Raw genomic sequence first — 21,826 nt, forward strand, 5'->3', positions numbered from 1 at the left:
CTCGAAGGGCAGCCTTGCCGGGACTACATTTCCCAGCGTGCACTGCTCCACGCTGACTCGGGGTTCCCGTTTGCGGTGCTGTGGTGCACGATGGGAATTGTTGTCCACGCCCTGCACACCACCTCTATTCCACCCCCCCAGCAGCCCCATAAGACCGAGACTAGAGGATGACGCTGTGCCCCTGTGGGAAGCAGGTCCTGTTGGCTACGTAACGTGGAGCCTGGTTGGCTCCAATGTGGATGGGGGCGGAGACCTCCGAGGTTGAGACCGGAAGTGATTTTCGGAAGCGAAGAAGCGGTGCGTGTGCTGTCATCGTAAAATGGCGGCCTGAGGTGAACGGACCGGGTCTCTCCTCCCTCAGGTGTGTGTACAGTATCCCCCACCCCAGCAGGGCCTGTCAGCTGGCTCCGCCGCTTGGGGGATGGGCAGGCGGGACCGAATCGACCCATCTTGGGGGCTGTGGGAGCGGACGGGACTAAATCGCCGCGCTCCGGAGGGGTGGTGGCAGCGGCAGAGGAGACGGAACCAACCACCCCGGGGTATATGTGGGTGTAGACAGAGCCGCGTCAGCCACTCCTTGGAGGTGACCGACTGGGCCGAGCGCTGATGGAGGGGGCGGTGACCGGACCGAACCAAGTAACGGGGGGGCACGCACTGGGCAAGGGAACCGCCCCAGGCAGCGGAGGAGCGGGGGGAGAATGGAGTCGCCTGGGAGCGAAGGTGGCACGGGGCAGGTGCCCCCTTACTCCTCCCTGCTGCCATGGGCCCCTGCTACTTGGCGAAGCCTTGTCTACGCCGGGCACTTTACTCTCCTTCCCCACCGCTGGGTCGGGGCAGGCCGGCCTAGTGCTGCCCAGCCCCCCAGCGGAGGGGGCACTGTCTGCTTGAGACTGAGGCTGCTTGCAAGGAGTAACTAAAACAGTGAGGTGCAGACCCCTGGCACTTGTGCTGGCCTTATGCAGATATCTTCTCCTTTGTCTCTCGTTGCTGTGTTAACGCCCCGCACTGACAGCTGCTACTTACTGTAGCAAAGTAAGAAGAGGGTCTAGCCAGGGCACTCACCTAGAGCCAGATAAAGTGTTTTTTTAAAAAAAAGTTGATAGGATCCCTGATCTTCACAGCACTCCTGTGACATAGCTGTAAGTAAACAGTATCCCCCGGTATACCCAGAGAAAGTTATGCAGAGAGAGGTTGAGTCTTCCTAAGAGCCACGCACTTGCAGATCTGGCAAAACTCAGTAGTTCCTAGTAACCCCTCCCATGATCCTCCCACCCCTTGGACAGGAATCTGTTTCTGTAGGGAGATGCTCCACCAGTGAGAAACTTTAACATTCATTTTACAGGACCATTTCTGTAGAAGCATCAGATCGATAGACTTGGAGCAATGAATGATTCATTTAGCGTTCAAATTTTGGGGGCAGGGGAAAATTTACACACGCGCACACACACATCCTTTTCTCTCCCACACCTTGTCTTTGTATGCGTTAAGATTAACCGGTCCCACATTGAGAGGGATCCAATGCTCTGTTTCTGTTTTTTAATATTTTGTACAAAGGACGTAGTATTAAAGTGATTGCACTGCAATGATCATGGGAATAGTATTGGACACTGTCCCACTTAACTTACTGTGTTGAAAGACATGAAATTACAGTTGTAAACAAGTTCCTTCGCTTCTTTAGGCCAAGACGCTCCATCGCTCTACCAAAATGCAGTATTCCCATCACTGTGAGCACCTTCTAGAGAGACTGAACAAGCAGCGAGAGGCAGGCTTCCTTTGTGATTGCACGGTAGTTATTGGTGAATTCCAGTTCAAAGCTCACAGAAATGTGCTTGCCTCCTTCAGTGAGTACTTTGGTGCATTTTACAGGGATGCCTCTGACAGTAATGTGGTTTTGGATCAGACTCAAGTGAAGGCTGATGGATTTCAGAAACTCCTGGAGTTTATATACACAGGAAACTTAAACCTTGACAGGTAACCTTTTTGTTTTGTTTTGTTTGTTTAAAGCACTGATTTCTTTGCCATAATTTATGGCAGAACACATTTAATTTTAGATACAATACATACTAAAGAATAAAGCTCTCCACTTGGCTTTTAAAATACTGCCATGCATATGAACCAACTAGGGTTCGTTTGAATAGAAAATAAAGTGTGTGATAGTGTCTAGCTTGTTAAAACTGAAATTGGTTTCCTATTTTCTCTCGTGCTAAGGTATCTAAACTCATTATTAGCCCTTACAATTGCTATCACCTAATCATTTTTCAGATTGAGTTGCTGTAGTTTTTCCCCCACCTCTCCCCATTCATCTACTCAGTTTCTATACCAAAGCCTTTATGTGCATGCCAGACTTACCATGGTGACCCTGATTGTTTTTATATTTATAATAGAGCAATTAAAAACTTAGTTTGCGTAAGCCATCCAGAAGCCATTTAGAATGTCTGTGGTTTTCAGACAATTCACATCTAACTACCTTGTCAGGGTAGTAACTAGAATCAACTTTTCATAGTGTCTGTATAAATCTTCTCCAAACTATATTTGGTCAAATGACTTGCTGGTAGGAGTTTTCATATTTGTGACTCTGACTCTCTGGATTGAGATTAAAAAGATCCATTGTACTTAATTTCTGGGAGAAGGAGGATAACCCCCACAGTAATGTTGATTGTACAGGAGCTCATTTTTCCTCATACATAGACAGACCTAGCTGCATAAGAAAGGCAAACACCAGCATTTGAGAGAAGATGTAACAGGGCTCACCACCACCAGAGCATCCTCCTGTAATCAGCCATGATGGGTCAGGGCTAGTCCTCCCTCAATTTCTCCTACAATCTCCAGGGTTGAGTAAGTTGCCCATCTTTTCCTCTATAGATCACCCTGAAGGTCACCTTTCCCCACCCAGGAAAGGACTGTCATCCTTCTAGGTCTAAGTGAAGCTCTTCTTAAAAGGTCTAACTTATAAATAGAATGTCAACCTCCAGCAAGTCTCTCTGAGTAATACAGTTCTCAAAAACCCCCAAATAAGGCAGGTTGAAATGCAGCAATCCTGGTCCACACTCCTGGCTGCCCACACAAGAGTAAACATTCCCTCTTCTCCAATTCCTATGCCCAGGCTGCCGCATCTCTGCCACATACTCTCCAGTGTTTCATTCCCCAGCCTCCTTTGTTTGCAAGTCCTGCCCTTTTTATGGGAACTTCCCTCTAGAATCAGTTCTCTAGTTCATGGGCTTGGCCTACTCTGAGTTAGTTCTTCCCCTTTACCTTGAGGCTTCTATATGAGTCTTCTGTCTCTCAGGGTTTTCTCATTTGGCCAGTTCTTTCCAACAGCTCCCATCTACTTGACTCTCCCAACAGTTTTCTACATTTTTCTCTTCACAATATACTCCCAACTATCACTGTCTTATGTAGAACTCTCCAAATAACTCTGACAGGCTCCCTTTTCTCAACTGCTGCCATGGTCTTTATAGAGGCAAGGTACCTTCTGTCAGGCTCTGTTGGGAGGCAGGTAACTAATCACAGGTGAACTGGATCCATTTCCTCTTAAAGGGGCCATTCACCCTGTAATAGATAGTTTAGGGACACCATCAATTCAAAATTGCACTTCTGTATGAATTTGTTTTACCTGTTACTGTTTCAGGTACAGTAATAAGAGGTGTTACTTCTAAGTGATTAGAGAACAAATATTTTCCCGCATTTTAGTTATTAACTTTGTGCACTTTACATCACTTTGTGTGTAAGTCAGTTTTTCCTGTTGTTCATCTGGGGAAAGAAAACAACTGCTTCCATGCAAAAATAGTTAAAGGATTGGAGCCATAGACAATTTCACTTTGCAATCAGTGCTTGAGAGGAAAACTTGTGTAATACAAAGTATTCTAATTACTACCTCCCGAGTACCAAAAATAGCAGTTTTTAGTTACTTAGGCTCTGATCTGCAATTGGATCCACTCTGGCAGAAATTGAATGTAAAACTGTTAATACAGCATCTTGGTTGCACAAATAAAATGACAAAAAGTCAGGCAATGTGAGAGCATCATTAGTTCTGCCACACTGCACATATTTAGTACAGTGGGTGTTTTTAAAAATATGGATTTTTTTACAGCCCCACTGTATTTACTTTTTATACCATTGTATTTTTGGTAGTCCCTATTAGACCAGATATATCTCGTGTACCATGATAAATGTCTAGTTTTTAATAGTTTCCACGGTATTTTCTATTCTTTGTGTATCTTTAATATATATTTTTGTGGTAAAATCATGTATCTTACGTATAATAAAATTTAATATTCCATCAGTGGTGCAGACAAGTTAAAGCAATAGGTGGAACCTTAGTTTTGTATTTCCTGGCCTATTGTGATTTGAACTGTGCAACCCTAATGCTGAATTAACTTAGGGGTTTGTGTTCAAGATATTATTCTGCAGTTAATATTTATCTTTCTAAGCTATTCAAATCAGTTACAGCAGTTTTTCTTTAGGAAAGTGCTTTTACAAACCACTCTAGCATCCTTAGAATGCTTCTGTAACTGCTGGCCTTGTCCTTAATGAAGAGAGCTAAAGAGAGGAAGAGGAGGAGAAAATAGATGGACAAGAAGAAAGACAGGAATGAAAGACAGATAAGACAAGAAAGGAGAATGGGAAGGAGATAAGAAAAAAGGGGTTGAAAGAACACCTGTGGTAAATTCTGTTTTACTCACTTTAGTATTGCATATTATTTCACATGAAGGAATATTCAGAATATCAGAATTTGGGCTGACCTTCTGAACTTCACTGCTTTTTCTTTTTTTTAATCATTTTTTCCCTTTTCCATTTATACTGAATCCATGTAAGCTTAGACCAACGTGATTTGTGTAATTCTTAGTCATTTTATTGTTCTGAAATTGCTTTGTCTATTGTGTTGATGGAGAATAGCTTTATTTAAAACCTGTCCTGTGGGTAACTTATTACCATAATAAAATCACTTTGTTTACCATTGATTTTGTATTCAAGCATTGTAAGCTCCAGAGAGGTTTTTTTTTTTTTTGGTTTGTTTTTTTTTTTTTTTTTTTTTTTTTGTGTGGTTTTTTTTTTTTTTTTTTTTTTTTAGAATAGTGTATAACCCATTTTTTAGACTCTCTTTTTTTAAATCACCATAAGTTGACCTCTGTTCAGGTATAGCAAAAGTATAGTGGCCTAAAGCTATAGTCCTGGGTTTTACTCCTGTCTTTGCCACTGATCCACAGTAATGACCATTTGAAAACAATTTTGTCTGTAAAATGGGGATAACACCTACTTCACGGAGGTGTTGAGGTTTTATTCATTGTCTGTGAAGTGCTTTGAGATCCTTGAATGAAACCACAATAGAATTATTATTTTTGTCAGCTTGTACGTCTCCTATCATATATCAGTGTTAATTAATCTCAAAATATTAAAGATATAAAGTTAGATATTTGTTGTATTTTTTTAACCATGAAACTATTTTTAAATAAGAGAACAGCCCTGTAAAAATCTTAGTACACCTCTAACCCGATATAATGCCACCCGATATAACACGAATTCGGATATAACATGGTAAAGCAGTGTTCAGAGGGGGGCTGGGCTGCGCGCTCCAGGGGATCAAATCAAGTTCGATATAATGCGGTTTCACCTCTAATGTGGTAACATTTTTTGGCTCCCGAGGGCAGCATTATATCGAGGTAGAGGTGTATTTATTTATATTGATTCTTAGAGACACAGGTTTTCTTTGTCCAAAATATTGTCATTTAGCCTTGTTTCCTTGCAGTTGGAATGTTAAAGAAATTCATCAGGCTGCTGACTATCTCAAAGTGGAGGAGGTGGTCACTAAGTGTAAAATAAAGATGGAAGACTTTGCTTTTATTGCTAATCCCTCCTCTACAGAGATTTCTAGTATTACGGGAAACATTGAACTGAACCAACAGACTTGCCTCCTTACTCTTCAAGATTACAATAATCAAGAGAAATCAGATGCCCCTTCTGCAGACTCAGTTCAGCCACAAGCAAAAAAAAGTGGGTTTAGAAAAGAAATCTACTCAGACCAGAAAGCGAAAAAAGACTTTTAACTCTCAGAAAAACACGAAGAATAAACCAGTGCAATATCAGAATGACATAATTGAGAACTCATCAGTCGATATGTTTTTAGATGCAAATAAACTGGCCATACAGATAACGGAACAAGCTGCCCAAGGCAGCGATAACGCAGAGCTACAGCTAGTGTCTGTGGTGGAAAGTGAAACTTTTGCAGCACAAGATGTTTTGGTTCAGACTATTACAGTGAAACAAAAACGGGGGAAGCCACAGCAGAACTGTGCATTGAAAGAACGCAGTATGTCTAATATAGCTAGTGAAAAGAACTCTTACCAACTGGAGAGCTCTGGAGAAGAACTCGATCAGAAATACTCCAAGGCCAAGCCAGTGTGCAACACTTGTGGGAAAATATTTTCAGAAGCCAGTAGTCTACGACGACACATGAGAATACACAAAGGAGTAAAGCCTTATGTGTGTCAGCTCTGTGGAAAAGCATTTACACAGTGTAATCAGCTGAAAACACATGTCAGAACGCACACAGGTAAGCTGTGTTCTTGGTTTATAAGGACTTCTTCCATTTTTAATGATAGCATAGGGAAGCATAACTAAAAAGGAGCCCTGTTTTCTTCCAATATGTTGTTTCAGAAGCTTCGAAACTTCATGCTAACATTCTGTATATTTGGATGGTAACTTCTGGTCAGTGCTCATTGCATTCCGCCAGTCTATAATATTTAAAAATAGAAACTATGAATGTGTCTAGAAAAATCATATAGCTAGAAAGGATAGCACTGCAGTCAAAGCACTCTGTAGGGAATACCCTGACTTCCTGAAGTCCCAGCAGATTTGATTCAGTCCTTTATCCTTGTAAGATAAATAAGTGGAGTGCAATGCAGAAAATGTCTGACTGATATACAAAAGATCAGACTCTCCTTTCTTGCTATGTCACATTAATGGCATTTATAATTTATTAGTTCACTGGCTTTCAGATTTCCATGATGTACACAATATAGTAATCTGTGCAGCTATTTATGTCTGTCAAGTCTTGATGTACCAGAGTGAGTTTGATAACATCAGGGGTTGAAAAATCCAATCTCCAAGTAGGAAACTTCGACAGTGATATCTTCTTTATAGTGCATTGCTAAGCCATAAATTGTTATGGAATTTGAGCTTTCATTTAATTACATAAAGTTTATAGCACATGGTTATGAGAATAACTTTCCAAATATGAACTGATGCCGTGCTGTTTGCAGACAGCCCCGGTGCTTTTGCTGCTGCTGCTCATAGCCTTCTCAGTAGGTGACAGAGTAAAACTGTCTACACGAGTGCCTTTTACTGCTGTTATTCAGAACTCTAGGGGAGTAGTGAAACTTCCAAAAATGATTTGTTTCATTATGCTTCTCATTGGGCAGATTCAGGCAATAGACCTATTTCCAGGAATCTCAGGAAGGAGTAGAGTAGGGGGAAATAAGAGGCTGTAAGGGTGGGCCGAGGGAAGAACTCCTTTCCCTTTCAGTAGTCAAGGGAGAGGGATTCTTATCTACCAGATGCTGACTAGTCAGAGTCTAATATGAAAGTTGGAGCCCCTGAGCAGGGTTCAAGGACAGTGTTTTTGGTAGAAACATCAGCAGTGCATTTCCCCTTCCTGATTCTTGCACCTGGACTTTGCATGGATGGTTGGGAAACCTTATCATTTGTATCAGCCACTGGATGGCAGGTTTAGTCCTCTGGAGAGCAGGCGTCTGGTCATTTTTTTTTTTTGTCGAGCCTTGATCTATGGCATTATGTATTACATTTAAGGATCTCTGAAAGCTCTGCCGACTAACAGATTCTGCTCTACCATAGTAATATAAATTAATGTTCTCCTACTATAGTCCCATGAGACCTAGGAATAGTACTTAGCACATATTTATTAGAGAATGCCCTAATAGCAATTCAAAAATAGTGAATGATCATGGAACTGCTGTTAGCGTGCTGCAGTTGACACTAACGAGATATTAGCAAGAACTGAAGAACATACTAGTTGGACAGACCAGATGACTTAACAGGTCTTCTCCATCTCAAATATCCAGGATTTTGCATAAGTTAAACTGATTCTCTGCCTACTGACAGTGCGGTGCTAGTATAAATTGTGAAGAATATATTTTATTAAAACTAAGAGTTAATTACGAGAGAATTTTCACATGGTGATGCTTTAAAAAAATTCTGCTGCAGTTCTCATAATGTGCAGGCTCAGCTGCTTGATTGTTGGGTGCTATGTGGCATCACTAAACAAAAAGTATTAGGGTCAACCTCTTGAGTTTGGGTTAACTAACTTATCTGAAGGCTTTCTTACATAGACACCAAGACAGTGGAAGCGTAACAGTTTCTCTTTCCCAGGGGAGAAGCCATACAAATGTGAATTGTGCGACAAAGGCTTTGCCCAGAAGTGCCAGCTTGTTTTCCACAGTCGCATGCATCATGGAGAAGAGAAACCATATAAATGTGATGTGTGCAGTCTGCAGTTTGCAACTTCAAGCAATCTGAAGATCCATGCCAGGCGAGTGAAAGTACTAACTAAAGCCTTGATCCTGCAAACACTTATGCACAAGCTTAGTTGCATGCATGTGAATAGCTGACTTAAACTACTACTTGTGCAGGAAGTTCAGTGTGTGTGTGCGCGCGCGCACTTGCAGGATCAGGCCTAAAGAAATGTTGTACTTGTTTTTGTCATTCCCAGTCCCTTCCCTACTTTCAGTTCCCGGTCTTCATTGCAGACTAGTGTATATACTCAGCATGCTTCTTCCACCCAAGGTAGTGATTTGGAACAGCAGTCCATGTGGGATCATTCATCCTAGCGTCCCTATTGCATTTGGTAATTTCTTCCCTTTCTAACCATACTGAGAGAAGAGAACTTCTCTGCCATTATTGTTTTGGTGAAGGGATGAATCCATTCATATTCTCTGGCAGGGGGGAGAGTACAACATATCTCTCTGCAGTGGCTGTCAGCGTTGGTAGTCAGCTTTCATAGTAGAGAGACACAAGTCTTGCTTACTTCTCAGGGTTGACCTATTGCCTGTGCAATGCCCTTAGCCTGATCCAGCAGCCACTGAAGTCAGTGGGACTCTTTCCGTTGACTTTGGGAATTGGAGCTGTCCCTGAGGGTGAGAAACTTCCATCTGAAAACTAGACTCTAATCTTACTCCTGTTAGGCCACAAAATATCACCACAGTGAAGCCAGATACAAGATATTAACTGGTGTAATACAAAGTTCCTTTCATCTTGTGCGGGATCCTCTAAGGCATGTGTTTCTTACTAGGAAGCACAGTGGTGAGAAGCCCTACGTGTGTGATAGGTGTGGGCAGAGATTTGCTCAGGCCAGTACGCTGACGTACCATGTTCGTCGCCATACAGGAGAGAAGCCGTATGTGTGTGACACCTGTGGGAAAGCATTTGCAGTGTCCAGTTCTCTGATCACTCATTCTCGAAAACATACAGGTGAGGATAAATGGGCTGCTGAGTGAGCTGGCATAAATTGGGGATCCGTCTTGGAGAGGGTTGGCTGCAGCGGAAGAGGTAAAGGGAGCAATTAGTGATATGGGAGTCTAAAGAGCTGGATTTGGGGAGGAGTAGAGTAATGGAGTCTGCATTAGTGGGTATGGAATCTGTATAGGAGAAAGAGCTGACATGACTCTAGTACTTTCTTGGGGTTTTTCCTTGAGGGTTGCTTAGTGTTGCAAATCTGAATGTTCATTGCGGTTTGGGGAGCTGTTCACAGCATTGTACACTGACTCTGTTTAATGTGTATTTTACATACACATGTCTGTATATTGGAAAAACTAACCACCTTGTGTACCCTTTAGGAGAGAAACCATATATATGTGGCATTTGTGGCAAAAGTTTTATTTCCTCAGGAGAGCTCAATAAACATTTTCGGTCTCATACAGGTCAGTTTCCAGATTTTTTTTCAGGATGCTCTTTTGCATTTAAAATACGATGTACTGTGCTATAATTGAGACTTAAATTAAGAGGACACACTGTGAATCTATGTTAACTCATTTAAAAATTGATAGTTTTTCTTTAAATAAATCTAAACTGTTGTAAATCTAAAATAACAAGACTTCAGCAAAGCAGAGAATCAAGAACTCTGATGTTAAAATGTCTGTGTGAGTCAGCATGCCACTTAACCTCTTGGAGTCTGTTTCCTCAACTGTAAAATAGAGATTATACTTTTTTATCCATTCCTTGGATTATAAAGTGCGGTCTTTTTGTAAAGCACTGTAATATGGAGTAACATGGGAATTATTTAAATATTAAAGAAAATATTCACGGTGCAGTATTAGTTTTCAGATAAACATTTGTACAAAGACAAGTTGGTTGTATGATCTGCTTCGGATGAAGCAATCAGTCCTGTATTCACCATTTTCATCTCGTCTTTCTTTGAATGTTTTCATTCTGGATACTGTTTTTAGATGGGTTTAGTTCATAAAGCTGTTAAAGTAATTTTCATTGCAGTTATTTTGCCTTTTGTCCCATAGACAGCTTAAGAAATAGTTTTTCTCTGTTGCCATTTTGCAATTATGTTCTGCAATTCTAACTGTCAAACCCGTTTTTCAGGTGAAAGACCATTTATCTGTGAACTGTGTGGAAATTCTTACACAGATATAAAAAATTTAAAAAAGCACAAAACAAAAGTTCACACAGGTAAGTGTTAGTCTTACAAAAATGAATTTTTGAGGTCACCAGAATAACAATTCTGCTTTAGTGCTGAATAAATGTTTGTTTTTAAATGTAACACAAAATTAGATAAGAAAAGAGGTCTGGCTAGTAGCTCTGTTTAATGCCTAGAATATGTGCTTTAATGGCACCAAAATCTTTCAGATAAGGATTGGAAAAAGCAGGATTTAAAATGGAAATCCTGGCGAGATCTTAAAAAAGAAAATGCAGTGACTACAGTGTTAAGCCACTATTGTCAATAGAGAGTGGGGGGCTGCTGACAAGACTATTCATGTTTTAAACATCTGGTCTCATCTAATAAAACTGAAAGATTTCTGCTCCAAGACAGCTGTGAAAGTCATCTGGGTCACACAAGACTTTTGTGGATCTTATTCAATATGGCTCTACCCCACATTCTGATAGCTCTTGCAGGTATAGATTTGAGGTACATGAGACACACCAGTTCCAGGAATTACTCTTCCTGATTCTTTGTAGGCCCGTTCCTTTATGCAATGGTTAAAGATGGTGGGTTTGTTTGGTTTGGGGTTTTTTTTATATAGTCAAAGTTAATCCATATCTGAGCTGGATTAACAGGCACACAAGCTCAGATAGACAGCTGGTGCAATGCTTACAGTTAGGAATTCTATCCTAAAAAAGATTTCTCAGTTATACCTAGTCCTATTCTTCCTAGATTTATATGCAAGTGTTTGAATGGCAGTAACTCTGGTATACAGATATCTTACAACTCCTCCATGCTCAGTACTGTATGTGGGCAGTTCAGATGATAATGTAAACAGCCTCCCTCCAGATTGGCTCCACATGCCTTCTTAGACTGGATCACATCTGTCCATACTTAAGTGCATTAATATCACAACCTCCTTGCCTCTAGTTGTATAAAAAAAGAAATCACAGGGGCTGGCCCAGACAGTACAGGGGAGAGACTAGCAGAACGAGAGGAGAAGTAATGTGCAGTGGCAGCTTTGAGGATCACGGACTGGTGAAGCTGCATGTAGAAGATGGGTGGGGAAGATCTAGTAGATAAAGGAAGGGAGCGTCAGGGAGAGACGAGCTGTAAGCTGCTGGGGAGGATTTGGTGGAAGTGGAGCTGGAAGAATAGTGAAGAGACGGGTTGGGAGACGGATGTAGAGGCTGCCAAGCAAAGGAGGGCCAGGCTGAGGGAGCTGGAGTGTGGTGCAGGCTGAGTATGTGGACACATGGAAGATGAGGTGAGAAATAAGCAAAAGTGGTGGCAGGGAGAGAAGGGAGTTAAAGTAGCATCAACAGGAGAATGGCAAACCTTTGCTACTCTGAAAGTTTGCTTAGTGCGTGGCCCTTGCATGTTACCATAATATTGTATTAGCATGGCACGATTAATTAATATCCTTATCTAACCTCAGCAGGGCCTGACTCAAAGCCTTATAAGGATTCAGGGGCAGGGGAGACATATGTCAAAGTTTAATGAAAGGTGCATTGTCACCCATTTCAGCTGAGACCTGAACAAAACTGATTTTTCAAGTGTACTTGTACTCTAGACAGTGACTGTGTAAAAACAATCTTCTCCTGCAAAAGTTCTGTTCCTCCTAGCACTGTGTTAATTGAAGAGATGATGCCTGACATGCCCAAGGTTCTACAGCCCACTGCTAGAATATTTCAGGGAATCCCTGCTGATTTTCCTCATAATTCCCCATTAACTGTGACATTAAGGATTTGTTACTCTACTGTGGCCCAGATAATGGAGGCTCTGTTGTGATGTATCATTTCTCGAGCTGTCATGACCTGGACACAGGCACCACGGACTTGATACTTAAAGCTCAGACTGGGTTGGAAGGGATCTCAGGAGGTCATCTAGTCCAACCCCCTGCTCAAAGCAGGACCAGTCCCCAACTAAATCATCCCAGCCAGGGCTTTGTCAAGCCTGCAGTTAACACACCCCTACTTACTCCACAGTGTGGTGCCATATAGACGTACTGCAAGAGTGCTCAGCATTCAGGATTCAAGGCCACCATTTAGAGACAGCCCAAGAGGAGGCCTCTTTCAGGCCTCTTTGAGCTCCCTGCTGGCACACCCCTTTCTTGGATACAGCATATTCCCCTGGCAGGCTTGGGAGGGGGGGCGAGGGCAATGCAGCCAAGCCCCCAGGTTCTCTTATCCCTTTGGGACACTGTGTACCCCCAGGGTGGAGTAGCCTGTGAACTCCTTTAGGTGGAAAGAGCAGAACCCTGGGAAGGCACAGCCCCAGCTTGTGGCAAAGGACCCACTTCATTCACTTGATCTACCAACCGTGGAGGAGCAGGGAGCGATGCAATGTGCAGCAAGGCAATGGAACTTGCTGCTGATATGAACCTGGGTGGGCCAGCCAGTATGAAGAAAGAGGAACAATGCATTTGGAGTATTGGGGCTTATTGACATCAACGTACTGTATGAAAGGGAATGAGTAGAGATGGGTCTGAGAAGCAAGGCTCTGACCCAGATCTGAACTTCCTCACAATTCAAGGAAACCCAGAGTTTTGAGTCAGGCCCTTCTCTAATAAATGAAGCTACAGACAATACAATTGAGGAGGAGGAGCAGCCACATAAACATTGAAGAAGTGGGGTTACAATGGCTGCTGTTCCTCATCAATACCATGCTTAGCAGCAGTAAAACACAGACACTCCAGGATGGTAAAACAGGGACACAGACTGTACAGGAGGGACATTTTATAACTGCATATGCTACCTGAAATATCACATTTATAACATTGCATGCAAACAAAGGGGACCTCAGTCACTGAGATGTGCAGTATTCTAGAAGGAACAGACAGGCTGCAAAGCTACTTGATCTGGCCAGAGTGAAGGGTGTCAACTTCAGCTACACAAATTGGGCAATAAAAAGTCAGAGGAACTTTTTTATACAGAGAGACCAGTGTAATCTACAGATTCCAGCTGAGGAATGGAACTTTATCAAGATATTGCAGTGAATCAGAATAAGGTCACAACTTCTTTCCACCCTAATTTATTCATCTTTCAAATAGAGATAATAAACATATTGAACTGACAAGAACAGAGCAAAGCTTAATTAACCGTAGGCATGCAGGAGTTTAACTAGAGACGTGATTTAACACTCGTTAAGTGAAAAGTCTGTGTGGACACTCATTTTGATGTAAGAGTGGTTTATAGCTGTTTAGATTAAATCAACTCCTAAGGCCTTGTCTACATGGGAAAGTTGCAACAGTTTAACCTAATACAGGTGTCAAACCCGTATAATTAAACTGGTTCATAGACACTTATTTTGGTTTAGCAGTCGCTTAAATAAAAATACCTATAGCGGGAAGTGCACCAGTTTAATTAACCTGTCTCATAGGGTTGCCAATCCTACAATTGGCCTGGAGTCTCCCGAAATCAGCATTGATCTCCTGGTGACTACTGAAAGCAATCCAGGATATTTTAATAGGATAGTTTGAGAAAATGACACTGTGTCCTGTTTGGGGTGGTGGGGAGGAATCTCCCAGAATAACTTAAGTCAGTTGGCAACCTTTACTCTCTCACGTAGACAAGCCCTTAGTTTCTCCAAGTGCTTTGAAAGGTATTATGGTAAGTGTAAAATACTAGTGTTGTTACACCATGAAATAAAATGAAAGGGCAGCTTTCTGAAGAAACAGTGGTAAAACTATAGAGGTTTTTTGAGAGGCAGGGGGAAAGAAGGGAGTTAGTTTTGTTTTTAATAAGGGATGGATTTGCTGGTTTTCATCCATGTTCAAAATTCCCAAGTTACAGCTTTCAGAGAATCTGTCTGACAGAACTGGTATGACAGGTTATGTAACTCAAAACAAAACAAAAAGTAACCTTGTCGCCAAGTGATGCAGGAGCAGCAACATTATCTGCCTTGTTCAGTCACTGAAGGTGTTTTTTGTTTTTTTTAAAGTCTAACTGAATTACAAGGACTGAGTTTCAGACACCTCAAGCGCTTACACTTGGAGAACTCTTTTTTAAGCCTACCGGCCAGCCAGATGAAAGGGATAGCTTTGCCGTGCTGCAGAGCACCCTTGCTGAATTTTGAGCAGTTCTCTACCCAGTCTTTGTTCCCTAGAAGAAAATAGTTGTAATGAAGTGTTGTAAGGGGACTGAAGTAGGTGTACTTGTTCCTGCTTGGGTGGGGGGAGAGAGATAGACTGGACTAGATGACTTCTCGAGTTTCCTTCCACTTCTGCATTTCTATGATTCTATCATTTGATGGTGGGGGAGTGTTGAGGGTTTTTGACGATAAAAAAGGTTCATATCTTAATTTACCTCACCCACTCAGTTGTTTTTCCTGTCACTAGTGTACTTTTCCTTACGTTAATTGCAGGCATTTTACTTTTTCCTTGTGAATAAATGCGTTACAAATTTTGTTTGTTTTTGTTTCGAGGATCCGAAACCACCCTTGATTCTGACACAGTTGATAATTCCTACAATGAACAAGAATCCATTCAGAATCAGAAAAGCCCTTTGTCAGAGTCTGCAGATGTGAAGCCTTCTGAGATGTCTTTACCACTTCCTCTTCCCATTGGGACAGAAGACCATCAGATGCTGTTGCCTATAACTGGTAATCAGTCTCCTTCTTCAGACACATTGCTGAGATCTGCTGTTACTGGATATTCAGAACCTCAGTTTATTTTCTTGCAGCAGTTGTACTGACTGTGCGATATGGGAATCAACTAGACAATCCTGATAGTGAACACACACAATACTGGTAAGGTGAACATCATCATTCAAGCTGTTGGACTTTCTCTTACTCATTCTTTTGAGTGAAGACATTTGGTAACGTATCTACACTGTGCAGTGCTGTTTCTCACTTCTTGTTAAATTTTGCTAATCTGAAATCATATTTACCATTGTAATTGACCACTGACATTTCCTAGGAGGAAATATCTTTCCAGAGCACCTGCCTTAAGAATCATCTGTTAAATAGATAAGTAACTGTACTCTGGAGATCTCCTCCAATGCTCATGCAGAGCTAACATTTTAGTGTCATTTGTGAGCAGACTTTCAAGCCATATTTTTGTTAGTTGGTTTACTTTAAATACCTTGACTCACAGGTGTGGTCCTTGTACACAGCCTTGTTTTAAAAAAAAAATATTGCATGGAAAAATTTATTAAACACAGGCTCCCAAACTCCAGGCCAATGTCAGAGAAGTATATGATGGCAACTGGGCCAGTTCTCTGGTGAAATGTTTTTGAAGCATTGTTGGTGTTGATCAGAAGTAGCTTTTGCCAGTCTGAGACAAGATGGAAAGCTTTGGGCAAATGCCACTGACAGGTGAGGGAGGCTTTTTCCTTGAACAGTGATTTAGAGGCTAGATAGCACAATGCCTTTCCCTTTCCACGGCCTGGATTCACATTCAGAAGTGACAAAAATGAGTTTGCCCCTAGCTGTCATCTCTCCACATCCCCCAAACATCTCTTAGTTTGACAGATGTGACAGTCTTCTGCTCAGGAGAGGTCAAAAGATGGAATATGATGAATGCTGTAGGTCAGATTGGATTAAGATTATTGTAAGTACGAAGGTGTGTTGAGTTAGCTGTGAGGAGACGGGTAGCACATGTTTGACTTTTATCATCATAGTTATTAACATTACAGTAGCACCTAGAGCTCCCAGTCAGGATCAGAGCCCTTTTGGGTTAAGCACTGTACAGACACATCAGAGGAGACAGTTCCTGCCCTGATGAGCTTACAATAAATGAGCAATACATTTACTCTTAAAAAAAATTAAGTGAAAGCTAAAGATGGGGGTGTTTTAGTAAAGAAGATTGACCAGAGGCCCTAAACTTTTGGGTTACCCACGATAGGCTCTTACTATTCCATGCCAGAATTCAGGAGGGCATAACAGAAAAACATTTCCTTAAAAAAATTAATTCAGTGTTTTATCTGCTGCTTAATTTCCCATGCCAGTAGTGCAGTTTTAGGCAGTTCCTGTGGTTTGTAGCAAGACCCATGTGAAAAAGGTTGGTTTTTTTGTTTTTTTTAAACAAACATTCTTGTGCCAGAGTTGGCACACAGGGCAGATATTAGGCTTTTCAATTCCTCTGTCTTTTGCTGCTGCTTCGTCTGCTCTATGGTGCCGAGACAAACTATTCTGCTCTCTCTCTCTGCTAACGGTTCTTCCTAAGGATTCTCTTGGACTCCTTATTTCCTCACACCAGTTGGTTTCCACTGAACAGCTTCATGTGGAGTCTGTTGACATCCAGAGTACATGCCCCAGATATGTTCAGGGCTTCCTTCTGAGTGTGGTGGAAATGAGTTGCTGATTGATGATTTCATGGATCTCTTCATTGGTAATGAAGTCTCTCACTCTTCAGAATCTTATATAGGCACTTATTTTCAATGGTGTCTAGTTTTCTGTCTAACCATTTGGTAGATCTACATCTGTCACCGCCATATGTTAGCACTGAGATTACATTAGAATTGAAAATTCTCAGTTTTGGTCTGATTTTCTATATTAAGGTTAGTAAATGCTGTGGGTGCCTTTCCTATTCTTGATGTCACTTCCTTATTGTGTTGTCCATTGGTCAATATAGTGCTGCAAAGGTAGATGAATGGGTTTACTTTCTTGATACTTTTGCCAGTAATATTAATATTACTGCTTGAAATCTAGGTTTCAAAGATGTTTGTTTTAGCATGACTAATTTTGAGCCCTGCTTGGCCTGTCATTGGCGGCGGCAAGGTTGTCTGTCTTTATTAGTTACTTTTCATGGGTGTCAGTGAGCATGTCATCAGCAAAGTCTGGGTTGCCAACTCCCCCATGCTATACCAGTCTTAGTGTTGCTAATACACTTCAATATTCAGTCTATGGCAATGCCAAACAACAGCAGTGATAAAATGCAGCCCTGTTTCACATTAGTGTCCACACTGAACCATTCAGTTGTCTGGGTGTCCACCCTTGCAGAGCACTTCACATCTCTGTACGTGGCCTTGATGATGATTATGACTTTAGCTGGGATTCTATAGGAGTGAAGAATGAATAGTCCATAATGATTGTATTTTTGAAAAAAAAAAAATCAGTGAAATTGTTGAGAGCTTGCCATTCTATAGTTTCTTCTGCGGTAGTCTGTAACTGAATATCTGGTCTACACAGAATCTTTTGGGCCTGAATCCAGCCTGTTTTCTACGCTTTGCATCCACTGCCTCTTTCATCCTGTTTAGAATCACACTAAAGAAGGCTTTCCCTGCAACAGAGTAGTGTAACTCCTCTTCAGTTGTTACAGTCAATAAGATCACCCCTTTTGGACATTCTGATGATTCCATGTTTCCATTGGTCAGGAGGCTTCTCTTTTTCCCAAACTTTATTGAACAGCTCTGAAAGTTTCATTAAGGTGATGGTATCAAATGTTTTTAGCATTTCTGCAGTGATTTGATCATCTGCTGCTGCTTTATTTTTTTCAGCTTCCTGATTGTGGCCTGTACTTCTATCATCTCTCTTGGACTGATGTTAACATCAAGTTGGTCAGGTTTGCATGTTTAAAGGAAGTCTGGTGCTGAAGTCGACCTTGGTCTGTTGAGGATTTCTGTGAATGCTCTGTCCATTTTGTTTTCTGTTCTACCTCAGTTGTAAGCATTTTTCCATCTTTGCTTTTTATTGGCCCATGTCCTATTCTGAAATTGACACACAGGATTTTAATCACTTGGTAAATAGCCCTGATAATTGCTTAATAGCAGCAGCTTCAGCTGCTAGATCTTCATTGTATCTTCATTCTTCTGCCCTTGCATTGCTTTTCACCACTCTATCTGCTTTCATGCACTCCTCTGCTTTTTCCAGTACTTAGTTGGTTTTAGCATTCAGGATTTTTCCTTTCAGTATCTTTTCTTCCTCAAGTGCCACAAGTACTCCTGTTCTTTTTGTGGATACAGACTAACTCAAACTCCTTCCTTCCTCAGTGAGATGTCATATCTCTTGAGTTATCCATATCTTCTTCTGCCTCTATTGATATCCAACTGTGGCTACTGCAGCTTGAACTATATTGTCTGTAAGCCTGGCCCAAGGAATTTACATTAGCTTTTTCTTTTACAAGCAGTGTTTCTAGTGTCTGACAGCGTCACCGCTTAAGGTCCATTGTGATTAGTGGGAGTGTTTTTATGCCTCACCAAGTCAATCTTAGAACTGTCAAGAATCATCAAATAAAGAGCCACAGAGGCATGTTTTCTCCAGTCAGACAAACAGCACCTGTGATATTTTTAAGTGCATTCTTTGTTGGCTGGTTATTTGTTGATACCATTTTATCTGCATTGGTGCCTTGGGTCTAGGCCCTGGTACACAGAAGAGCATAGAAGATGCCACTTAATATAATTCCTACTCTACTCCATATAACAACTCATCTTCACCTTAATTGAAAGGGCCTTGTGAAAAATTTTGTAGTGGATTTATCCTCTGCAAATGGATTCCTGAAACCTGGGCATGGCTCTGTCTTTTATTTGTTGCTTTCTTTATCCATGTGTCTGTTTTCCTCTTTGTCTGTACCTTTTAAATGAAATAGACCTTTCATCTTTTGTTGTTTATAATTTTAAATGTGACGTGTAATACTGTTTTTGATTGTTTAATGCTTAATTACATATGGTCGATTTGCTGTTGAGGCTTACTGGACATTATGAAGTACAACCAAGTCTCCCAAGAGTCTTCTTACTGCACTGAAGCCAATCCTTGCCCTTGCTTCCTGACCTTCACTGTATTTGCTTTGCACTTAGCTCCATTCCAGCATTTGCCAGCATCTACTGTCCTTCAGCACGAGTGTAGGACACTGGATGAATCATTTTGAGTTGTCAGTGGTGCGCAGTGTGGCTTTTTTCATTCTTTTGAAATCTTTGTTTTTTTCCCCTCGTAATCTCTCAAGGATTCCGTGGCCAACTGGTAATTCTGTGACTGAAGAATCGCACCAAAAAGCAGGGCCTTGAATATAAGTGACAAAGGTCCACTCCATGTGACCAGATCTAAGGCTGCATTTTCTGACCAAAAATACAGCAAAGGTATAAGGATGAATGCAGTTTTAGTAATTAGTAGTATTGCACAAAAGAAAAGCCATCTTAAGCGCTCCGCCAACTCATATGGTTACACTGCTATTTGGCAAGTTCATTTTTAAATGTATTAAAGTACATCTCTTCTGATGTGCTATTACTATTTTTTTTTTAAAGTTTAACTTGTTCAGAATTACTGAGTAATGCATATATTACCAGAAGAGCAAACTAACTCTCTGAAAAACACATTCCTATGTAGAATATGCATTCCATAAGAATGTTTGTTTCAACTGTTTTTATATTTCTAAAATTTTAGATTACTACAGTATTCTTACATTTCAGACTTTTTTTAAAAAAAATCAGTACTTAGATTTATACTGGATCCAGTTTAGATATTTATAGAGGTGACATTTGCTTTATATTACTCATTTAGTTTTCTTTATACACAGGAAGATCATCATTTTTACAAGACAACGGTTTTAAACCTCTCTTCACAGAATACACAGGTTCTGATAAAGTTGTTCTCTTGCAGCAATAATTTAATGATCTGTACTCTTGAGTACCAATTCTTATCCTCAACTTTGATGAAAATGACTCAGCTTCTGAGTTAATTTCCTTAAATATATTAATTTAATAAACGTATAATGTAAAAAATGTGTAGAGTGTTCCAGCTGGGTGCTGTCAAGCTTTGAGAGAGAGCTCAACTGCATATCTGTGACAATGCCTGGAGTACTTTCCATGCATCTCTTATGTGAAAGCGTACTGCTCTCAAGTTCAATTTGGAGCTGGAAGTTATCAAGAGGATTGATGGTCCATGTAAAGAGTGAATAGGGGGAAAACGTGGACATCTTAAATATTTAAATGCCGTTAATAGTTAACCAAATTTCTCCTTTCTGAAAAATGAAAGCGAGAGCATTAACATTTCTTTAAAATTTTGAAAAAGATATCTAAAGAATATTTCCAGTGTGATCCAAATCTCAGCAAGTCCACTAACGTCAATGGAAGTTTTGCCTGAGGGCATGACTACTCTTGGAAATTTACCAAAATAGCTAGCTATTCCAGAATGGGGAGTTATACCAGAATAACTACTCTGCAATAATTATTTGGTAAGTTCCAAGCGTAGAAAAGCCTTGAGTAAGGATTACAAGATTGGACTTTGTGAGAGGTTGTTGGTAAGACTTACAGAAATAGGTCTAGATAAGAACTAGTAATCGATTTGGGTTAAGTTATTTTTGAAGTATTTTTCCTGTATATACAAAGTGTTTTTTCCTTCTGTTGTGTATATATAGTTCAATTCTTTTTTTATAATCCCCTGTGGGGGTTTTGTACATACATAGGTTGCAGTGTTTGTTAGGCTTTAATAAACTTGTTTTGTAATTTTCCCTCAGCTTCTGTCTGGTGTTTGTAATTACGAAGGGTAGTAATTAAAGGAGGAGGGGAGACAGTCTAACATAACCACCATCACAACACAGTACACTAGCGTCATAGAGGCCTCAGAGACAGCCCTTAGCACCGTATACAGCTGTATAAGGGTTACTTGAGAATAGCATCATTCATTACATTTTCCTTCCAAACAGAGGAAAACACCCAGGTCCCTTGCTACAAGGTAATATTTTGGGTGTAAAGGAACAAAAACATTCTAAATACACCTCTGTGCCGATATAATGGGGTCATGGGGAGCCAAAAATCCCTACCGTGTTACAGGTGAAACAGTTATATGGGGTAGCAGTGGCAGGGCTGCAGCAGTGATTTAAAGAGCCTGGGGCTTCAGCTGCAAGGCACCCCGGGCCCTTTAAATTGCCAGCAGAGACCCGCTGCCACAGCCCCAGGGTAGCAGTGGCAGGGCTCTGGTCACTGTGAGGAGCCTGGGCCCTTTAAATCGCTGCCCTAGCCTTGCTGCTGCAGCCCCGGGTTAGTGGTGGCAGGGCTCCGGCGGTGATTTAAAGGGCCCAGGCTCCCCGCAGCAGCCGGAGTCCTGGATCCTTTGAAGCACCGCCGGAGCCTGCTGCTACCGCGCTATATGTGAACCTGTGTTTTATATCAGGTCGCATTATAGCGGGGTAGAGGTGTACTACTTACTATAGTTAGTTTTGAACAGTGAAAGATTCAAAGCAGTGTGCAAAACAATGTAAATTTATCCCCATGTTTTAAAGCAGAGATAAAC

At 41.2% G+C, this 21,826-nt stretch overlaps 2 protein-coding genes across 3 annotated transcripts in view; one reads left to right on the forward strand and one right to left on the reverse strand.

The window, feature by feature from the left end:
• Positions 1 to 382: 382 nt before the first annotated feature.
• MYNN (myoneurin) lies at positions 383 to 21,044 on the forward strand. Its single transcript, XM_050965938.1, is given in 10 exon segments — positions 383 to 583; positions 1,679 to 1,971; positions 5,747 to 5,993; positions 5,995 to 6,550; positions 8,386 to 8,549; positions 9,309 to 9,483; positions 9,849 to 9,932; positions 10,603 to 10,689; positions 15,086 to 15,262; positions 19,542 to 21,044. Coding segments are annotated over 10 exon segments (1,974 nt in total). The 5' UTR covers positions 383 to 421; the 3' UTR covers positions 19,571 to 21,044.
• The window catches only part of LRRC34 (leucine rich repeat containing 34), a 47,605-nt gene continuing 29,272 nt past the window's right edge, over positions 3,494 to 21,826 (reverse strand). Inside the window, exon 14 of one of the 2 annotated variants that reach the window (XR_007776032.1) lies at positions 3,494 to 3,549. The gene's annotated coding sequence lies outside the window, so the exon portion shown is untranslated. Of the gene's footprint in view, positions 3,550 to 9,939; positions 10,477 to 21,826 lie in introns of those variants that run through there. The other variant, XR_007776031.1, reaches the window with a different exon arrangement.

This window comes from Gopherus flavomarginatus, chromosome 8 (assembly GCF_025201925.1).
Source record: "Gopherus flavomarginatus isolate rGopFla2 chromosome 8, rGopFla2.mat.asm, whole genome shotgun sequence".
Taxonomy (NCBI): Eukaryota; Metazoa; Chordata; order Testudines; family Testudinidae; genus Gopherus; species Gopherus flavomarginatus.